At 37.2% G+C, this 23,531-nt stretch overlaps 1 protein-coding gene across 5 annotated transcripts in view; it reads right to left on the bottom strand.

Moving 5' to 3' along the window:
* LOC131149520 (uncharacterized) overlaps nt 1-23,531 on the bottom strand; it is an 84,088-nt gene that overhangs the window by 40,955 nt on the left and 19,602 nt on the right. For all 5 annotated transcript variants that reach the window (XM_058100039.1, XM_058100034.1, XM_058100035.1 and 2 more), the window contains 7 exons: nt 23,296-23,385; nt 23,040-23,126; nt 22,739-22,822; nt 16,850-16,969; nt 9,341-9,369; nt 9,087-9,219; nt 4,696-5,274 (listed from right to left, as the gene is read on the bottom strand). In XM_058100039.1, the coding sequence (XP_057956022.1) occupies nt 4,696-5,274; nt 9,087-9,219; nt 9,341-9,369; nt 16,850-16,969; nt 22,739-22,822; nt 23,040-23,126; nt 23,296-23,385 (1,122 nt within the window). The remainder of the gene's footprint in view (nt 1-4,695; nt 5,275-9,086; nt 9,220-9,340; nt 9,370-16,849; nt 16,970-22,738; nt 22,823-23,039; nt 23,127-23,295; nt 23,386-23,531) is intronic.

The raw sequence follows: 23,531 nt of genomic DNA on the forward strand, positions 1-23,531 counted from the left end.
TTCTTCACTCACTTCCCTCCATGTCTCTTAGTCATCATTTTGTATGCTTCCTCGCAAAAGGAAAATTCTTTTATATTTTGATCATCTAAACTAAATTCAAGATCCATATGTGGATATCATCATGTGTTATTCCTTCTTTGATCATCTTGGATACGTACATACGTATTAAATTTGTAAGAACACCATATTATAGCATACCATCCAACTATATATTCATGAATGTGCATGCCTCTGCATCCGTGCATTACATTTCACTTTTAATCACAATCTCAGTCAAGTTAATGCATTAATATTCATAATCAAGTCATCAGTATCATCATTCCTTCATAACATATCCATAGTGAGTATAGTTGTCAAAATCACATATTATTATGTGCATTCATTTCCACAGCATCATTTTTCCTATAATTTCATAACATTTCTCTTGAACTTCACAGCAAAGTACATACCAACACATGGGTAGAATAGGCTAGCAAGACAATGCAAAATAATGCAAAATAATCAAAAAAAAAATACACAAACCAAACACTCCTGCACCTGGACAAGACATCATGCATGAGTCTGAGCAGCACAGGTTGTAACTATTATGTCCTCCAAATATATTGCATTCTACACCTTAAAAATGATATATTTATACAGCAGATATCTTATCTCAGCATAATATTAGATGAATTATAAAACGCTACAAATATGGCTGCTTTTAGTTCATACTATAATTTGACTACATAATATCAACAGCATAGTGGTCCACCCCTTCCCTAGACCCTGCATATGCAGGAGCTTTGTGCACCAAGCTGCCCTTTTTTTTCTTTTTTTTAAAAAATATCAACAGCATTCCTCAATAACCCAACTCCCTCTCAAAGGAAAAGGAAAAAACAAATTGCTCTCATAAAAAGAGGTTTATGATTTTCTGAAAAACGAAAAAGGAAGAAAACAGAAGAAAGAAGAGGATTTTAAAAAAAGATTAAAAACTAGTGAAGTAATGCCCACAACTCCCTTCGCATATGAACCATATGGACTCCCCTAAGCAGTCCCTTTGCATGTGAACTAAAACTCGTGCTTTTTTTCTGCCACACATTTTTTGTACTATCATCAATTTTGTGTATTATCATCATGCTGCCCCCATTTTTTTCTCTAAAGATTGAACACATGCAAGATTGCACATGTGCAAGAAAATATTAATTTTTCAATCAATTTGAATGGAAATTTAAAAATAGAAGAAAGAAATTGCAAGATCCATTGCAGAGTAACAGAAGCTATTACAGCCCAGATCCCACTGTTCAATAAATAACCAGAAGACAAATGGTTGTTGTTGATGTGCTGCGTGTGTATGTGTCTTTGCATCTGTGTGCATCTCTCAGTGACAGACTACAACAGCAATCTCAATCCTAGCTTCACAGTAAAACTGGAAGAATTTGCTAGGAGATTTGACAAAATCTTAAGTTCCAAAGATGTACTGAAAAAAAATTTTGAGAAATATACAAACAAAGACTACAAATGCCTTGTTTTCCTTTATCCAACTATTACATTTATAATTTGCCATTAACCAAAAACTCCCCATTTTTTATGCAGAATTTTTAAGCGCGCCTGTTCCAAATCTCCTACAAAAAAGAGCAGCACGCGCTATTTAAAGTACTCTACAAATTATGATAGAGGAGGGATTGAAAAGACTTTTTGATTTAATTGCTTTTTTTTTCCTTTAATATTTTTCTTTTTTTTAATTTGGAGGACTTCTTATCCTTGCCTAGTTTGCAATTCTTCTTTTCTTCCCTCTCTTCATAAATTTCTTTGCTGTCTGTAAAAAAACAAATTAAATTTCTGTACATGAACTCCCAAATTGATTCAAATTTAATTATGTACCAAGGAAACAATTAGTTTCTCGTGGGAGATATGGTACAGTTGTTCGTGTTCTGGAGGAGCAGTGGTTTGCATTTCACAATTTGATGAAATGTGCTCTTTTAAGGACTTTGGTGAAAGGACAGAGGAAGGTGCTTTGGAGATGTTCTATGTTCGTAATATTTGGTGCATTGAGTCGGAACATAATACTAGAATTTTTAGGGATTTTACTCTTTCTATGGACCTTTCATGGTGTTGGGTGGCATTTTAACATCAGTTTTTGTTTCAGAAATTGGTCACTATAGGGGAATTTCTTTGATACACAAAATGAATGCTACCTTTTCTGTTTCCTTATTTATTCTCTGATTTGGAGGATGCCTCATTCTACATACATACTTTCTTCTCTCTTTATGATATATTTCTTTGTTATCAAAAAAAAGAAATCTTGCCCACATTGACCTTTTTTCATCTTGAATTTACCACAATCCATCCTAACTTCATGACCTCCAAGCTCCAGGAACAGATAATAAACTGAATATATGAGTTCGTGATCTTCAGTTTCCCTTTCATTAACCTCCTCCTCTGGAAAGGCAGGAGAGAGCAGAATTCCATCCCCTTTTAAATCAACTACCTGCTGCTCAACAGAATAATTATCTAGTTCTTTACTCAACAGCCGTCATCCTCAAATAGAGGAACTCCTTCCAAACCTTCTAAAAGAGACACATACATGAGAAACACCATCTACAAAATCTTAAGGGTTTGAGTTAGACCCATACTGCTCACGAAATTCACACAAGAATGAGTTACCATACCATCAAGTGCAAACTTACTATCCAAGTGACTTTCCTAATCTGAAGCATCACTGATTTCTTGTACATTGTTGACAAGCCACCCTTACTAGTCTTCTCTCTGGAACCATTCGTTGTATCAATCAAGCTCTTGAAAAATCTCTCTAAATTTCCTTCAGTACAAAACTTGAAATTAAGGCATTGTTCTACAAAACTTTGCACTTTTCAAAACCCAACTGCATTACCGTTCAACAAGCATGGTCTTAAATTTTCACAAAGTTGTTGAAATTACCAACCCCCTAAAAATCAAATGACACTCAATTTCCATTGAAACTTCCACCCATTATCTGTGTTAGACTACCACTTCACCTAAAGCTTAATCTGATAGGTTGTGGGCTAACAATGTATAACAAGCTTTAACACTCCACCGCACATGCAACCTGATAGCATGTGGAGAGATAACAGATGATAAATAACACCCATTAAATACCAAATAATAAATGTGGGCAACAAGACTAGAACCCAAGACCTCCTAATAATTAGCTCTGATACTATGTTAGATTATCACTTTACCTACAAGCTTAAGTTGTTAGGTTGTGGGCCAACAATGTATATCAAGCTTTAACAATTTGAAATTATCAAAACATTAAAATGTCAAAGAAATTTTTCAAACAATTAAGCATGGAATAAAACTTCCCTAAAGTTGAAACTTGAGATTAAAAAAAACCAAGTTGCAATTTTTCTCTTGAAAATCTTCCTTTTCTATTATAAGTTAATTGCATAAATGATATGAATGACAACACTCATACTCTTGAATCTTTATGCAATTTTGAAATTTGATATTAACTACAACATTGTATTTGACCCTTTATGCCTAAATTAGATGTATTTGCATAATAACTAATTTTTAACTATTTATGAATTTCATATGTATTAGTTGAAAATGCTTAATGTTAGAAGATAATATGTTGTTTTAATAATTAGGTTGTGTTAATGGGGATATTTTTGTCCTTAAGAATTTCTTACTATTAATAATATATAAGAGGGCAGGTGGTTCAGTTACACTCTAAGGTTACTCTTGGTGATGGTTCAGTTACACCTGTATCCTGTTCTGGCAATATTCTCTCAGTTCATTTTATTCCTCTTTCATCTTTGTTATATGTGGCTAAATTTCCCTTGAACCTGCTATCAGTTAGTCAATTAACTAAGTCTGATAACTGTTCTATAACCTTCTTTCCTTCTCATTGTGTTATTCAAGATCTCCAAATAAAGAAGAGGATTGGCGGAGGGATTGTCATGATGGGTTCAATTCTTGTCATACGGCTTCATCAATTTCCACTCATGGTGTTTCTCTTGATCAATGCATGCTTGTTTGGGTCATCCATCCCTTCAAAAACTGCAAAAAGTTTTTCCTATGTTCAAGTCCGTTTCTCGTTTTGAATGGTCTGATGTCATTTGAGAAAGCATACTAGGACATCTTTTCCATCTAGAGTCAAAGTCTCCCAATAAATCATTGTTTTCTCTTATTCATTTAGATAATTGGGGTTCGTGTACAGTCAAGAATTTGACTGGTCATCAATTTTTTGTGTCCTTTGGATAATTTTTCACATATGACCTGGATCTATTTGTTAAAAGATAGGAGGTAAAACTTAAGCAAATAAGGGTCAGAGTGAACTAGCAAATTTGAAGTGCTCAGTGAATTACAGTGGCAAGGATTTAAAGAGGGCATTTCTAGTTTTTTTTTTTTTTTGGGAGAACTTCGTATCCTCATCTAGGCTGTGAGTTCTCTATTTATATATATATGTATGTATGTATTTATAATAGAAAAACATCCCCTCATTTTTTTTCCCCTACATTAAATTATTTACCCACTAATTGATTTTTCTATCAAGAATATCTTGCATACATGTGCATGTCATTGCCAAGTGTCATATCTTATCTCAAAAACTATCAGCAAACAATGGCTAACAAGATAAATCAGTTTATTAAATATATATCAATACTTCACTTACTGAATCTCATATGATATCATCAGCAATTTAGAGAATAAAAGGTCGTTAATTTGACTTACACATATATTTTGCCGATGAAAAGCTACAAAATAATTTTCACAAACAACCTTCAACTTCTGCCTGAAATCAAATGCTTCAACTCCACAGAAAGCTTCCCCAGCCAAGATGAAGATATTTAGATCTTCGTAGTTTCTCAAGAATTGATGAATGCTTGTTGAACACACAGCAGCTGAAGAAAGCAATACTGAGACGCGACTAGTTGTAAGTTGCCAAAGATTTTTGCGCCCTCTCTGCAGAGTTTGAGAAACAAACACAGCAGCGTCTTTCCTTAGCTGATACCATGGGGACCCGCTGCTAGATGCTTCAGTCCCATTGTTTCTTGTTTCATTTTGTTGATCAGGAGAATCAGCACAAGTGGAGCCAACAATTCCAGTATCATCAGCCGAAGTTATGGCTGATGCAGACTCCTCAGTATGAGATGAACTGGACATTTCTGCAACTGTTTCAGAGGGAAGGCTATTATCTAATTGTGAATTATCAGAATTTCGTTCTACTGCATTAACTGGCTGAACTTCTCCTGAGCATGAAGAGATGTGGCTTGACACTTTTTTGATGCTAGACGCTTCGCAAAATGAAATCTGTAAACAACATGTATAATTTCTGAAAATAAATTAAATCAATAAATACATCTGGCGACAGTTAAGTCTGTCAAACAACATTTAAGATTAGGATAATACAATAAAAGTATAAAGACTAAATAGCCAATAGGGTGCTCCTTCTTAGGCACCCTTAAGTAAAAAAGTTTAGAATTCCAATCAAACTGAAAAAAATAAAAAATAATAAAAATAAAAATAAAAATCCAAGGCAACTTCGCTACATCAACCTTCAGGAAACCCCTCAGACCTTGAGAAAAAAATATGTATAGTAAAACCTTAGAGCTCAGAACACTATCAGTATCCATCCCAAAGTAAACTCTCCTAACTTCCAGCTTAAAAGACCTCTCCAACCAGAAAATTCTATCCCAAGGAATGGGGCTTCAATCCAAACCCTCAATTATAGGACTACACGAAACCTACTCCAAATAAATATTTTTAAACAACTAGAAATATTCTCAACTATTGAATCCGAACCACAGAAAAACTCCCATGCACTAATCTCCAACTCTTCAGTCACATTCTCCTCCCCTTTCAATTTGCAACTTCAAGAAAAAACAAAAAAAAAAACAAAAAAACAAAAAAAAGCAAGACTCAAGTATCCTTCCCTTATCAATTTAAATCTAACCTCCAACCCATTACTTTCTTAAGAAGCAGGCTACGCTCTTTATACTTGGGGTCTTATTAAAAACAACTTGTATCGCCAATTAGAGTTGATATGAACATCATGCTAAAAGTGTTTATTGTATACATTAAATATATGGATTTACCAAATGCCAACTGGGTGAACTTTTATTTTAATTATCATTTCTCCCCAAGGGCAAGAGAAATCAAGGAGGCTTCACAAATTTGCAGAGTCATCAAGAGAAAATGACAACATAGTTCATTGTTTGCGCCACATCTTGATATATCCATCAAACTTTTCATGCTTGATTCACATAATTTCACTTAATCAAAAGGACTAAATCACAAAGCAGACTTTTCTGAGAAATCTTCTAGCTAAAGCTACACCTTGCAAAGGAACAAGTCAATTATGAAGGACACAACCACCTCATAGAAATAAATAGCAATATCATCCACAATATAAATCAGAAGACTAATTCTTTTTTTTTTATAACAAAAGAAAGTATATAAGATAGAAAGAATAGAAGGTACAAAGGAGGGACAAGGAATTCACTAAACAAAAAAGAATGAAAAAGAAAATAAAAGAAAATAAAAGAAAATAAAAACACTAGATCCCTAAAAAAACAAAACAAAATTAACCAAGAAACCCCCTTTTCAAACCCTTTCCATCATAATTTACTAAACTTTTCAAATTTATTAATCCCCTTTAACCCTTTACCTTTCGACTTTTGCCACCATCCAAACACACTTCATTTCCTCCAATATTTCTCAACCTCAAATCCATTTTATCCAAAAGAATTTGAGCTTCTATATCCTCCTTCAAAACTTCCTCCACTGGTGTGGGCAAACTTCGATCCCCACGCTGAAATTGATTCGCTAACCCATCATTGTCAAAAATAGAAACACCCTCCAAACCTTCCAAGGAGGCGGGTAAACATAAGATAAATCCCCTAACTCATCGCAAGAGTCAGACACGTACCCATATTGTACCCGAATCTCATCCAACAACCCCCCCCCCCCCCCTTTTTCACCTCCTTACCTTTTCTAATCTCATTAGAACCTCCAACAATCTTCTCAACTTGAGGAACTTCAAAAATATTGAAATCACCCTCAAGTGTCTCTCCTTAGTACCTTTGTATTTGACTCACCCGAGAGACTGGTCCTCTTCTAAACATCGTAGTATATTGCCATTTATATTGATTTTTCAAAATGGAAATATACAATTAAACTAGAAAAAAAAAAGAACATTTAAAATAGAATTTCTATATTATCATTTTTTTATAACAAAAACACTATATTATAATAGATGTAAGGCTCTTGAATTTTCCCCTCTCATTTAGAGCAAATGTGACATATAGACCACCATTCTCAATGTGTTCTTCCCAACAGGCTTAATTCATCTTCACAATTGACTATGCATTTAACAGCCAAACATGGAAGTAGATAGAATGAGGATAGTCAACTTGGTTTGGGGCCAAGTCAACCAGACTTCTAAAACTATGACGCCCTTGCTGACTGCTATCATTTCACACGCTCCCTCTTATGAGCGCACATTTCTCTTCAATCTTGGTCGATGTAGGATTTGGGTCGAGCTGCTTCACTACCCAGAGTGAACAGCTACTCCACTAATTTATATAGTTTTCACTCTTCCCAGGCCCAGTCAAAGGCCCTCCTATAATGAGTCGAATGTCCTACAAGTAGCCCATCATTTGGCTGCTGCACACTCTGATTGCAGGTCTGCTACATCCAGGGTCCTTTCCTGACTTTTCCACTGTATCATCGGCTGTTCAGTAATGCACCTTGCACAGAAACCTTCTGCTCCTTTAGTCAGAGACCATGCTTTGCCTGCAAGATCTCTGCCTTCAGGGCCTCACAATACCGTTTCAGCAGTATTTAATAGGAGGACAAAAAATCATGGAGCAAGGAAGATAGAAAATATGAAAAAACAAAAAACTGTAAGTAAACAAAAGATATGGCCCTAAAAGATATGGCCCTAAACAGAAATAGAGGCTAGATAGGATTCTTGTAGCCATATCCAAGTAGTTAGTGTATAAGGCTTTGCTAAGTTGAGTGAATTGAGTCATACATCAGAGGCAGCATGCAAAAAAGGAGCCAAATAAATTTTCTGGCTTGTATCTGAGATAGCAAAAAAAATAAACTATTTAAGTGATAAAATTCAGTTTCAATGGGAACCAACTTTTCCCCATTCAGTGAAAAAATATATAATGTCAATTCAGCGAAATTACATTTCGGTGGGACTGTACCCTTTCGTTTAAAAATAATAATAATTAAATGCATAGACAAACAATCAATTACAATGCTTGAAACATGCAATTGCCAGAGTATGGGTGTGGACACAAGGTTCAAAAGAACTTGAAAATTGATTGGACGAAAATACAGAACCATTACCCTGAGGAGGCATTTGGTTTGCAGCATCTTTCAAGATTCCCAGGAGTGTGATGCTCATGGCATCTCATTCACACATTTGTTTGAGCATGGGAATCTGATGTGGCAAGAACATTCCAAGCAATGAAAGGATTCCTATAAAACATGGGCATCCTATTCCCACTATCCCGATGGGAAAGTGTCTTGGGAATTCCATTCCAACGGGAATCCTACTTTTTGAAACAAATTGACCTCACTATTTTGGCAGGTTGGACCATCAGACAACAATGCCTCTATAATGTAGTGTTATCAGACACTATTATTATATTTAAAATAATAAATTATTAAAAAAATGAAACCAGTACTATTATTATGTACAATAGTATAATGGTTAATATTTAGACACCATATTCCCTTCAAAATTTTGGTTAACTAATTATTTAAATGTTGATTTTCTTTTAAAATTTATGATTGTTGAAAATTTTAGGATATGGATTTAATAAAGTACGTAATTCTTTGTGGTTTTGTGTTGAAAATGTAATTATCAATTTATTATTCATTTATTTGTTATCCACATGTCAAGGATATAATGGTCACCTTCTTGAAATGCCTGCCAAAGATTCCCACCCGTATACATTCCTGAGAATCTTACAACATGAACAAAACAAAAAGATTCCCATGAGGTGCCCCCTAATTACTTATTCATGATATCAAAAATACATCTAGATCATATAAAAATAGTAACAATAACAAAAACAAGAAGAAGAAGCAAAGTGTGATAAATTTACCTTGTTCTCTGGCTGAAACACCATTATTGCACAATATGACGACATCAATCTAAATAGGACACCTAGTGTCCTTAATAAACACTGCCTAAACTTTGATTCAGGTATCCGAAGGCATAGATCACTGTAGGTAAGTCTGAAATTGGATTGAAATATATCATGAAACTGAAACAAAATCTGCTGTCATAGTATTCTGTGATTTTAAAAATGTATAAAAAGGGAAAAAAATAGGACAAGAAGTCTCAGAAAAAATTTACCTGTTATTTTGCATGCCTGCCTCATGATCCTAGCAAAGTAAAAAGTCATCAAAATAAGAAAATTTCCTTAATAAGAAAAATGACAGCATAAATGATATAGAGCTCTTAACAAACTTAAAACCCTATGATAAAAATAATAGGGCTAGAATGTTGATGTATGTGTATGGTTTGGGCACGAATGGTTGTGGTTTACAACTTTACATAGACACCTATACCTCAATATAAAATGCAGGGGTGGGGTTTCAAAAAACCTCTTATCCCAGGTCCTTCAAGTGGTACAGAATCCACATCCAGATATCATAAAGGGAAATGCCACAGCTGTGGTTGAGTACCAAAAACTGACATGCGTGGAGGGTTTAGTTGTCAATAACAATAATAGTGGAATGTATGAAATTAGAAATCACCATCACATGTAACAGATCAAATAATGGATTTCCACAACGTCAAATGTTTTTTATAGAAAAATAAAATCATTTGAAAAATAAAAATGTACAATTAGGTGAAGAGGCATCTCCTTAATTTTAGGGAACCCCAGGGAAAACAAAATAAGAAAACCAAAGTGTAAAAAAACAGCCCAAGGAATTCAGCACAGCCTAAAAAGTCCAAAGAAAATGCCAATCCCGCTGCATATCTGAGAAGCATATCCCCTTGAAATTACCATTACCCACACACCACAGAGAAGCCAGAAAATGAATATTCTCCCACACCAACAAAAATGCTAATTTCTTCCTTGAATGCAAGTTAAGTTCCTTCCACAAACCTCAAAATAAAGCAAATAAAGCACTATCCATAGCGCTTCTCCTTCCATCTTACCAAACCCAACAAAATATATTGCCAATAACTCCTCCATTGTCCCTGCACAAATCCAACTTTCTCCAAATACCTGAATAACTTGTTCCAAACCTTCCATGCAAAATTACAATGCAAGAAAAAAACATGCGAGCAGATTCTAAGCAGTTAAAAACAAAGCATGCATATATCTGGAGAGAGAGCCTTTAAAGGCCTCATAATCTGCAGCAAGTTATTAGTATTTTTTCCTATTAAGCACAACCAACCAAATAAAAGCTTTGATTTTAGGGGGGATTTTGGCCTTCCAAATAGTTTTGTAGAGTGGGAAGGAGAAGTTGGTGCTAACCAAGAATTCACAAAAATATTTGCAACAATAGAACCCCAAGCAATCCAACAACCACAAACGGCTATCAACTTCCAAGCATACCTGACAATTATTCAATAGGACCAACAATGAAGATAACTCATCTGTTTTCCTATTAATCAAGGATCTCAAAAAATGAAAATTCCAAGAAGGTAAAGGACCATCCAGATCAACAAGGAAAGAGAAAATGGGATCATTCTGTCTTGAGCTCAATCAAAATAGGCAAGGAAAAGAGGCAAACAAGACAATATTCCCCAAGCAAAAATCTTTCCAAAAACAAATATTACACCCCTTACCTAACACAAATTTAGTATGGGGAATAAAGAGAGGGTAAATCTAAGAAATAGCTTTCCATGCAATTTGCGAAGAACATCTAAAACCCAAATTGGTATCCCAACCATTCTCGTCAAGTCCAAACTTGCTTTTAATAACTTCATGCCACAAAGAAGAATCCTCTAAAAGGAACCACCAAAGCCATTTGGCCAAAAGAGCCATGCTTTTAGACACTAAATATCCAAGACCCAAACCACCCTCCTGTTTAGACCTACAAACAACCTCCCAATTCACCAAATGATCCCTAGAACCCCTAGCCTTTACCAAAGGAAAAATGTCATAATTCTCTCGATCTTACTAGCAACACCCACTAGAATTTTTTAAAAATAAAAAGAAAATACAACGGGATACTAGAAAGACAAGCCTGGATTAGAGTATTCCTACCTCTCAAGGAAAAAGGAAATCCCTTCCACCCATCTAGACACCTAGACACTCTCTCAACTACCAGATCCCAAAAGATAACTTTCTAACACACTCTGCAGGCACATTAATTGTTGCAATACCACCCTTCCCCATATTAATTTTAAGCCCTGAAATCCTTTCAAAAATATGGAGAAGCCTCAAAATATTCAAAAAAGAGCATATGTGTTCCTCTAAGGAAAAGATGGTATCATCAGCATACTGAAAGTGTGAAACCATAATCTCCTCCCTCCCTAGTTCCAAACCTTTCACTAAACCTCCTTCCACCAGCATCAACCAACCTACTCAAAACATCCGCCACTAAAACAAAAACAAAAAATGGGGAATGAGGATCCCCTTGTCTAATCCCCCTCATGGCCCTAAGCGAAGATTTAAGTTCGCTATTTACTATCACTGAGAAAAACACGTCAAACATGCAGACTTTCACCCATCTTCGCCATTTCTCTCCAAAATCCTTCCTCATAAAAATTTTATCCAGACAGCTCTAAGTCTCCAACTTACTCTATCATAAGCCTTTTCTAAATCCAGCTTAAAGAAAAAGCCCTTCTTCGTTGTCGTCCTAATGTCTTCAACGCTTCATTCACAACCAAAATGGCATCCACAATTTGTCTATCAAACCAACGGGGGGCCCAAAAAAGCACTTTGGGCCTTAGAAATAGTCTTGTCAAGCACCCCACCCAACCTATTAGCTAGTACTTTGGTGATTATTTATAAACACTAGATACTAAACTAATAGGCCTATAAACAAAAATCTTCTTCAATCTACTTTTCTTCGGCACCAAAGTAATGAAGGTAGAATTAATATTCTTACTTAAAACCCCATTCCCATTAAATTCATTGACAACCTTCATCAAGTCATTCTTCACTACCAGTCAACAATCTTGATAAAAAATTTAAAAAATTAAATTAAAATTTAAAATTTAAAAATAAAAATAAAAAAGCAGCTGAATTAAATCCCTCTTGCCCAAGAGCTTTATCCTTCTCCATTCAAAAAATTTTAAATCTAACTTCCTCTTCCTCAAAAGGTCTCTCTAACCACGCTATATGTCAATAGATAAAGGATCCCACTCCAATCCTTCCACCATCAGTCTACTATCATCCTCCTCAAGAAACAAGTTGAAATACAAATCAATGATCTCAAAGGCAACCCTAGTAGTATCTAAGATAATCACACCCCCCCCCCAAGCCCCGGTCCACCTCCAACTCCCTAATTAAATTCCTCATTTTTCCACTGACTATCCTATGAAAAAATCTAGAATTACAATCGCCCTCTCTTACCCATTTAAACTTCGTCCTTTCCTCCAACTTCCCATCTCCTTAAAAACCATATCTTCCAACTCATTCTTCAAAGAAGCCCTTCTAACCTCCTCCTCCCTTAAAAGAGTAGTGCTTTCTTCCTTTCTATCTATCTATTCCAATTCACCTAAAATGCTTGTCTTTTTAATCCTAATATGACCAAACACATCCTTATTCCATTCTTTTAGTTTTTCTTTCAACCTCTTCCACTTCTTCATAAATCCAAACCCCTCCCAACCCCTTTCCACAACCTCAGACCAAGAATTCCTAACCAAAGTTTGGCATGATCCAACCATATATTTTTGAATTTAAAAGGAATGGGACCTAAAGCCACCTTCCTTGATTCCAATAAAATGGGAAAACAATTGAAGGTGAGTCTATATAGCACAACTTGGGAGAGATTAGGGAACACCTCCTCCCACTCGTTTGTACACAAGAACCTATCAATTCTACTAGCCACCTTCCTAGCTCCCCCCATCGACCATGTAAAATTAGCATTGCCCAATGGAAGGTCACTCAAACCACACTCCCTAACAACCAAATCAAACTTTTGCACAGTGCCAGTAACCCTTCCACTCCCCCCCCCCCCTCTCTCTCTTCTCCTGCGGGAATTTCAACCCATTAAAATCACCACCTATAATCCACCTAGGCAAACAAGACAAAATAAAGCTCATCCCAAAAAGAATCCCTAAAAGATGATCTAGAAAGGTCATACACAAAGGAAACCCACCATTGGCCCTTTTCCCTAAATTCTAGCAAGACTGAAAGAGATAAAAATCCCACTAGACTATCCACTCTAATAATAGAACAGGTATCCCACAACAAAAGTATGCCTCCCGCAAACCCCTTGAACACAACATAAACCCAATCCCTACTACGCCCTTCCCAAATCCCTCTAACAACCTCCCCGTCGACTAAGTCAAGCTTAGTCTCCTAGATTAACACAATATCGGGAGAATTCCTAACAAAAACCTCCCTAACCAAACTTCTCTTCCTAACATTCTCTAGCCCCCTCACATTCCAACATATAATCTTCATAAGCTAACATGTTGGCTACCTTTCTCGGTACCTTTACGACCTCTATAATTGATGAAAGAAACCAAATTCCTTAATTTTTTTTCACCTTCTGTTTTTCACTCATACGTTTTAGGACTCATCTCCAACTTAACCTCAGCTCCAGCAGGACTTACTAATTTCAAACCCATGTCATTCAAAAGTTCGTTTGGGTCTTTATAGTCCTTCTTAGTATTCCTTAGGCCAAAATCAAAGGCAATACCCCGAACAAATCCCTCTTTATGGAATAAATCATCAAAAGGAGAAAAGGACTAAGGAAGAGGAAGAATACCTTTTCCAACTTCCGAAGAATTCAAAACATCCAAAGGAATTGCTATCTCTTCATCATCACCTTTCCCAATATCAGAAGGAATAGCAACGATATCCACCTTATTAGAAATAGGCTCAGAAACATGGGACAAAGACCTCCCTTCAACCAAAGTTGTATTTTGATCTCAGTGTGCTTTGCAGAATCTTCCAACCCTTGCCTAGTGGCAAACGACATTAGAGGGCTCTCTTCTCCTATATGCTGACTTCCATGTAGGGGAATCTCAATATTATTTCTCCCTTCCTTTCATATAAACAAAGATCTCTTGAAGGTTCTGCCCTTTTGCCTTCTTCTTCCATATCTAACTCACCTTCAGATGATTAACTAGCAAACCATTGCCAGAATCACAGAAGTTGCTCAGCTCATCTTCTAAATCTTAGTTCGCCTCATCTTTACTAATCTCTTCCCCTTGAGTCTCTTCAATTTCTATTGAATACTGGAAGCCAATTCTAAAATGGGAAGAATCAGCTTTTTATTTTGTCAATTTTTCATTCCTTTCTTCCAACGCAATCTGTGACTCTCCTAAATTGGTAGCAGGATTGCAACTATCCATCTTCACAAGATCTTCCTCCCCTTTAGAGAACACTAGCATCTCCACTTCCCTATTCTCCTTAACTAGTAACTTCGTTGGATCAAATCGCTCATTCAGTTCTGAGTGTCTATTTGAAATGGACTTCTCCTTTCCCACCCAAGCTAGACTGGTCCCGCCCATTTAAAATCTGTTGGGCCTATTGGAAAAGCAAGCTTCAAAACAAGGCCTCCAGGTCCAAATTGAGCAACATAAAGCTTCTTGTCCACTTCCACTATCTTCAGCCTAGGCTTCATTCCACTAATTGTAGTAGGCAAGACTTAATTAAAGTTAGAATAAGGATTAGTCCTACGAAATACCCAAGGGTGGTCTCTCTCCTGCCACTCTGTTCTTTCCATATTCATGGGTTTGATTTTCTGAAAATTCCAACTAGACCCAACAAGGTTTCCCCATATCCAATCAAGTGCGGCTCCTTTCACCATCCCTGCAAATCTAGGTTCCTTGGGCAGCCTATTATAAATAAGACTATTTACTTCTCGCTGCTCTATGTCAACAACACACTTTTTGCACAACCAACTCAAAGCTTTCTGATTTCTCTGTTGTCTTTTACCTTCATCCCCTTTCAACGAATTACAAAAGATCCACCAACCTGATGCTTCCTTACCCTCTAGAATTCTCAAAGAAAATATGCCCCCATAATATAACAATTTCTAGACAACATCATCCTGCTGAAATAATTTGACACAAATTTGATAATCAACGATTTTCCTATAAAAAAAAAAATTATTTATCCAAGGAAATTCAGTATTTTGTGTCCAAAAGTCCGGAAATTGTTCTTGGGTCCATAGGACCTCACTGTCTAGTGGGACACAGAGAGAGCTTATTTCCCGCATGCTCCAAAATTCTAAGAGCTTGTGTTGAGGGAATCCATTCAAAAGAAAAAATTCTATCTTGACTGAAGAATACCTGGTGACATTCTAGTAAATAAAGAGAACAAAAGGGTATAGATTTCAATGAGTGAATGAGGGAATGAAAAATCGGTGTTGCTAGATATGGCAAAGTTACTTGTGGAAAACGAAGGTAGGGAGGTGAGAGTGCTTGTTGTGATGGACCCAGGAAAACAAGATTCATTAGGCATTGATGGCTGGATGTTTCTGGAGGTATCAATGGAGATACATGTTATTTAGGTTTTGAACACAATACTTTTGGAGATCACAAACCTGTTTCTGATACTTCCAATGATATTCTGCCACTAAAAAGGGAGTATGATGAAAGGTGATCAGTTTTTCCGGTTCCAAGGGGTTAGAAAACAGCCATAAGGAGGAAAACAAAGTCTACAGAAATCACTTTGAAGATATGATGACGCAGCAAGGTAGCACAGGAAAGAGGCTTCGGGGATAAGAGTTTTTAAGGAAGGGTATCAGGGAAGTTTGAAGACGCAATGGTGCGGCAAGGTAGCGCAGGGAAGAGGCTTTGTTAGATCAGAATTTCAAAGGAAGGGTATCAAGGGATGAGGGTAGTGTAGGGAAGAGGGGAAAGGGAATCAGCATGCTTTCAGTCTCGTAGAGAAAGTGCTAGAAACAAAGCATCGCACAAAGCCTCAGTCTAGTACAAATACAGTCCACTACATTAAATATCAAAACAACATCAACAACAACAAGCCTTAAGTCCCACTAGGCAGGGTTGGCTACATGAATCCTTTTACGCCAATTCACCTGATCGAGGGCATCCCTCCGCTAGCTTAAGAGCTATTAAGTCTTTCCTCACTACCTCGTTCCAGATTATTTTAGGTCTACCCTACCCCTTTTAATAATTGAAATAATAACTCACTCACTCCTCACAGACGCATTGCTTGGCCTGTGTTTCAAATGCCCAAACCATCTAAGTTGCCCCTCCCTTATCTTGTTTTTGGCCAGTGCTATGCCTAGTTTATTGCGTAAATATCACAAGAGCATTGAACAAAAATCCTTTTTGATGTGCAATGTTTGAACTTGGGATCTCCCAGTTCCCCACTGTTCCTTTCTACCACTTGGCCCAAGCCCCAGGGGAATCATTAAGATGTTAATTAATAATACAGCTCTATATAGGGTACTGAAATCATCCCTATTGGTTTGAGTGTGACAGCTGGTATAGATGAAGAAAGGCAGACTGCTTGAACGAAACCTATTCTCCTAGTACACTGCAAAGTAGAATAAAGAACCTAACTTATAAATGCCTGTTTACCCTTCAAAAAAAGGAGCTTCCGCGAAGCTAACATAGCTAGCTAAGCACAAGTACAACCAAATGAATATGAGGCAAAATGGATGGTTATCTTGCACTACTCATTCTGATCTTCCTACCTTGTTCTTTTAATACCTAAGTTTTTGTAGTGCTAAATTTTCATTTGAGCCAGCATACCTCTAGCACAATATTCTTCAGCACAGAATGGGTTTCCGAAAGAACTTCCTGCATAAAAAAGCTTTGTATCTTTTCACCAAGACCAGAGACATCCCCTATTAAAGCATACGCATCCACCACCTACAAGACAAGTTAACTTGCATCATCACAATCTTAAATTTGCACAAAAATTGAAAAGTAATATTAGAACACCCAAAATGTAAAAGCAACTTATCCTTCAAATAAATAGGGAAGATTCATACTAACCACAAAATATAGACATTTCAAATTAATAATTACAGCAATGAATGACAGTAACAAGTTTATCACGAGGGGATAAATGAATGATGGAAACAAATGATTAGGAAAATGATTAGCATAGTCACAAACATTGATAACAATTTTACAAAATATTACAATTTGAGAACATGATTTCTAAATGATGAAGGGGAAGGAAACTCAGTTTTTTTAAAGCATTTTTATTTACTTAATGAACGACTCAAATAGAAGCAAAATCTTACATAATTGTCAAGTAGCTCAAATTCCCAAATGCAAAGAGCATGCCCAACAGCTAAAAAATTGTGTCAACTGGGAGCAGGAACATGAATTAGAGGCTCCCTTTTGAAGTCACAATCTTGATTCTATAATTTTAATAAGTGGTGTACAGCTGCCATGGATGTTAGCTAAAGGTAAAACAAGTTGAAAAATAGAGATTCCAAAGGAAATTGGATGACCTTGACAAACAGGGATATTTCTAGTAGTTAAAACTCAACAGTTTAGTGCACAAAAATAGGCATAGAATGTCAAATTTTAGGAGTGTCGTATATTACCAAGTTAAGACTGTCAACCCATGATAGCATTAGTAAGTACCTGAATCAGCTCACATTTAAATAGTTTTCCAACCACTGACCCCTTTTCTGATATTCCACATGAATTAACATCACATAGATACAATTCTAGTCATCAAGGGATTCATCAAAACAGAACATTTCTGTATGTATGCACTGTTCCACCACTTAATTACCACCACTTTTGTTCCATACCCGTATTTGATGTAGTCACTTCCATTCATCCATTGTTGCCAACATAGCTTCAACAATTTACACAAAGAAATCGAGGCAAATTGGAAATTCAAAGCACTATTCATCAACCTGCAACTTCCCAGAAAATTACAGCGGCGCCCTCATTTTCAGAAACCAGTTTCCAGTCACCATTTCACAACACCATCACTATTAAAAACAGAACCTCCCAGAAGGCCCTCCCTTGAAATTTTTTTATCACCTTCAGAGCACCAGTGAGCCCCCACATGCCACCTGAAGATGTTCCAGCAACCAACCCCTTTAATTCCCCACCTTGCCAGAGTTATTTTGAGACACTGCCACCACCAAGACATCAACAGACTCACCACCCCTCAATCTACCACCGGCTGGAAGACCAACAGACAAACAACACACAGTGCCAAATTCTCCTACAGGTTCTGTACTCGCTAAAAATTGGTTCTGACCACAACATTTTGGGTTTTTTACTAAAATTTTGATCTGAAGTGTGATCTTTTGATTCGGGACATGACACTCTGCAAACATGCATGATATTTTGATATAAACTGCCAGTGTACCATCAGCATTTTGGAGCATCAACCATGGCTGCCAGCTTCAAGAATCAGAATATAATGCTGCATTTTCCTGCTAGCCCCAGATTCGGACATGCTATTTGCGGGTTGTTTTGTAAGGACTTGAGAAATTGGGAGTTAGTTTGAGAAAATTGCATGACTAAGCTGAGACTCGGTGCAATTTCAGCATAGAGTTATTGGTGATTGGTGAAGTAAAAAAAATTCTCCCACTTGTCTTGATTAATATTTAAATGATTAGAAAAATTAATAATTTGCATGATTCCAAATTTTTTGCTTCCATATATACATATATACACACATACATACATACATACACACACATATATACACATACACATAAATACGCAAACACATACACATATACACATACGCGTACACATACATACATACAAACATACATGTGTATGTACGTATATACATATACACATATATATACACACATAAATACACACACATACACATACATTTATATACATATATATATATATACCATTTTCATAAGAGTTCCTTCAGTTCATTCATTTCCTTATTCATCCCCATAGTCCCTTGCCATGTTATGTAAGACCATGCCAAGTCATGTGCATTATGTTCAATAGCTTAATGAGTTCGCACTGCAGTAATTTAAAGTTCATATCCCTTGTAGTCAAGTTTATTCATCCTCAGCATGATTGTATCGTACCATATTATCCCATGCCCACCAACAGAACCATCAAAACCATCCCCATTGAACCTGCACCAATTGATAGCCAATCTTTGTCTGTCCAAATAGACAATCTTCAGGACTATATGTAGACCAAAAATTAGAGCTTCTCATTGAACAATTTGAACAAGTACCAAAATTGTTGGCTAAATGCCCTATAGTAGAAAGCTGATATCAGTTAGGCTGGCACCCTAATGAGTCCCCATGCTCAATAATGTCAGCCCTGTGCATTCTTCCCACCCCAAGATTACCTATAGCACCCAACAAGATGAATCAGGCCCCTACACCACCTAGCAGACCAGTTCACCCACTCCAGCCTCAAGTTAACCTAGAATCTAGGTTTGAGGAGGGTAGTTTTGATGAGATTGAGAATGCAAGTACCAACCTAGGCATATTCCACATTCACCTAGGCACAACCAAGAGGACTTAGGAGACAGCACCAATATGGTCAAGGCCATGTGTGTGCCTATGACAGAAAATCAAATCCAAATTACTTCTTATATTGAATTAAAGAAGAGAGGAGGAGGAGGAAGAACCGGAGAAGAAGATGGAGGGGGCTGCACGAAAGTGAGCGAGAGAGAGAGAGAGAGGAAATAAGAAGCAGTTCTGAATTCCAAAATATGATAGCTGTCTAATACAACACACGACCAAAGTACTTGTACCTACATCTAGCTAAAACACATGATTGCATAATACCTCAACACAGCAGTAAATTGAACAACACAAATAAAAGCCTAAAATAGTTTCCTAAATCTATACCAGAAATAAGTATGCCAAATAGGTGGCCAAGATGATGTAAAATAGCCCTCCATCACTTACTCTTACCAACATCCAGCCAAACCTCTGCCTCATTGCCATTACCCCTCCTGACATCTGAAGGACTAACAACATCCACCTTATTAAGAATAGGCTCAGGAACAAGAGGCTAAAAGCCCTCTTCAATCGAAGTTGTAATCTGGTCTGAGCTTCAGAACCTTCTAACCCTTGCCTGATATCAGAAGACAATAAAGAACCCTCTTCTTCCATAAGCTGAGGTATTTGTAATGGTTTCTTACCTCTCTTTCATTAGAACACAGATCTCCAGCAAGTTCTTGCCAATTGTCTTCTCCTCCCATCTCTATCTCACTTCTCGATTGATCAACTAGCAATCCGGAATCAGAATCGCAAAAACTACTTAGATTGTCGTCTGCGCCTGAGCACCCCTTGTCCTCACTAAACTCGTCTACTTGTGTTCCTACAGATTCAACTGAATACGGCCCTTGCTGCAACTTGGATCAGTTCCAGAGAAGGTACTGGCCTCTTTCTGCTGCGTAGAATTTATTACCTGTTCATCTAACTGTCCCTCTGCAGAGATTCACCATCTGAAAGCTCTGCATTCCCTTCAACTATTTCACCCTCCCACCCCCCCCCCCCCAAAAAAAAAAAAAAACTCTGAAATAGGTCCTAACTCTGAAATAGGGTCTTTAAGAAGCTCAATCTTGTCCTTTAAGGTTAAAATTCTTCTGATAAATCTCGCTGGAACCACCTACCTCTGGACTTACTTCCGTAGGAGACACTTTAGATTCAGCCACAGTTCCGCCCTCAGTAACTTCATCACTGCTGTCTCTAGTATTCACTTGGGTGTGGCTAACCAAGTATGTTCTCTTTTCTTCTGTGGAAGGCCCAACATGCTGTTGTACTGGGCCTGGCCAGCTTCCCCTTTCTCTTTGATGATCCATTTAGTGGCTATTTTAACTTTTAAGAGGCCCATACGTACCAGGCCCAAATTTCCCTCTCCCAAGCCCAGTCTTCAAATTTTAAAATCTAGGCTGGGCAGGGAGTTAAAAATCCTTTCCTGGTATCACAGGACTCCCCATTCCTTTCCAAATCACTCCTCCCCCCCCCCCCCCAAACCGGCATGTTGCAAACGACTTCAGCGAAGGTGCGCTTCTCCAACAGTCTAGCCACAATTCTGCTCCACCCTCAGCCTCCCATGTCTTATTAGATTCAAGGATCCACATCTAATGACAAATCCTTGCTGTGTTCAGACGAAAGCTGCGGTAGAGCTTCAAATAAACTTCTCCAACCTTTGCTGTTCTTGCTCTCAGGAACACAGAGAATGCTTTGTTTTCCTCTTACGATTCCCTTCCGTAAACAAAGGAATCTCCCCTTATCATTGGATCGCATTTTGATCAAGGCCCAAGTGCCTTCGCCTTTGAGATATAATCCTCCTTGATTGAGCTCATTTGCTCCTCAATTTCCTTTGCAGATCACCCCCCAGTGACTTGACAATCCAGAGGAATTTCTCTCTTTTTAGTAGAATATGAGAAAATTTTCTCCCAGAAAACTTTGAAACCCAGAAGACCAAAGACTCAAGGCGATTAGCACAGAAGGTTTTATGTTCGACCCTGAGGAATGTCCGCCTCAATCCTCTCCTGCTAGTTCTGCCACAATTGGAGTCAGAAGGGAGAATTGCAAGACTAGTAGATACATTGTGGATTGTCGCTGTTGGCCAAAGATGCCTTGCCAAGAGAAGATGAGACTGCCTGTTGAGAAGGATTTCCAGCGACTGAAAGGGTGAGAGGGATTTCTGGTGACCGAAGGGCTGTTCTAGAAGTGTAAAGGAATTAGGGATCGGTAACTGGGTTTTTTTTTTTTTTTTGTGTTTGGGATCGATTCTGGGTTAGTGTACCTATGGAGAAAGGTTTCAATGAGTATGGATAAGGAGAAAAGGAAGGAGAGCATCCCGCCATGCTTGCAGTCTCGAAGGGGTCGAGAGTAGATCATCACGCCACAGGCCTTAATCATAGAAGGAACTCTATCTTGTAAGAGGAAAGAATGAAAAGGCAAAAGGAGTAACAATGGGGTCATCTCTTTTAAATGTATTGAATCAAACAAACTGATGAAAATCAAAGTAAAAATTGAAGATACCAAAGATATAGAGGAAAATATGATAAATGGAAGAAATTAACAAACTAAGACTTTATCACATATTTAATGTTCTTCTCTATTGCCACTTTAAATGTCAGTAGGTGACCCAAGAAACTACTTCAAAGGCACCATGGTTCCAGCTAGAAAACCAATGAAGCATTGAAGCCCACCCCTTCCCACATATCACAATACCAATCAAGTGAAAAATCTCATCCCCAGTCCTAATTAGAAAACCAATGAAGCATTGAAGCCCACCACCATATACCAATCAAAGTGGCTAACCGATTCCATCCCCACACCCGCACCATGACCTGCAATGTACTGCGTTCCAGGTAACTACATCCGAAGTGTCTCAATTTCAATTATCCAAGGCTCAATCCATGACAGCAAAGAAAATATTGAAAAATAAAAATTTTTACCCCCGAAAAAGAAAATGTGGAAGAAGAAAAAGAATCAGTAATTAATACGTCATGTGGTATAATTGTTGAAACACAGGCTTAGACACCAAACCATACCCATACCAATTTTTTGCCAAAATGCATCATATCATCCAACCTTAATACAATGGCAAAGAGAAAACATATAAACTTAGGACGAAATTGACAATTTCATGCTTTGCACCCTCTGAAAAAAATAATTCTCCATTTCAAAGTAAAAGACTCGTACTAACAGTTATATAGCTATCCTCTTTAAAATCTTGGCACACTCCTAACAAAAGCGAATCCAACTTTTGAAGGGTTTTCCCCAGCCAAACCTGCAGCCATGTTAAGAAAAAGACAGATTACAACCGAAAGCCAAAGTAAAAAATCAAGAAAAGCACTCCAGAAAGAACCAAAATCATATAGTTCTTAACATCATAAATGAACTCTGAATTCTTCATTAAAGTCGATACCATGTTAGACAAGGTGAAAAGAAAACTATCACCGGTAGTTTTAATTGAAAATATTTCTCAACAGTTAATCAAATTTCACCTCAACACCACGGCTCATCTCTTGTATTGCAGAAAGATCAGAGAAACTATCTAAGAGCTGCAAATACTCTGATAGGACTTGAAATGCCTGAATAAACATCAAGATGAGAGCATTTAATGGCTATTACAAAGAAAGCTCAATATTACTGCTATATAAGATCCTCAATATAAAACAGCAAAAAGAAATTGAAAGCTGCATTTCTCAACAACTAAAAAAAAAACACACACACACACACCAACAGGCCATATAAACCAACCTTAAAGTAATTGCCTTCCTCAACATGGCTCTCAAGTGCCACTTGCATGTCTAATGCATGACGAAGCTCAGTTAAAATTGGAAGCATCTCCTGCATTAAGACCAAATGCCAACCTATCATAAATCAATTTGTAAAAAGTTCAATCAAGAAAATTTATCATTGATCTATTTCCATAGAAACACACAGATCAAGGAGAAAATTGCAAAGCAACAGGAATGCAGCTTGCAGGTTAGATG

The sequence above is a fragment of the Malania oleifera genome, chromosome 2, assembly GCF_029873635.1.
Source record: "Malania oleifera isolate guangnan ecotype guangnan chromosome 2, ASM2987363v1, whole genome shotgun sequence".
Classification (NCBI taxonomy): Eukaryota; Viridiplantae; Streptophyta; class Magnoliopsida; order Santalales; family Ximeniaceae; genus Malania; species Malania oleifera.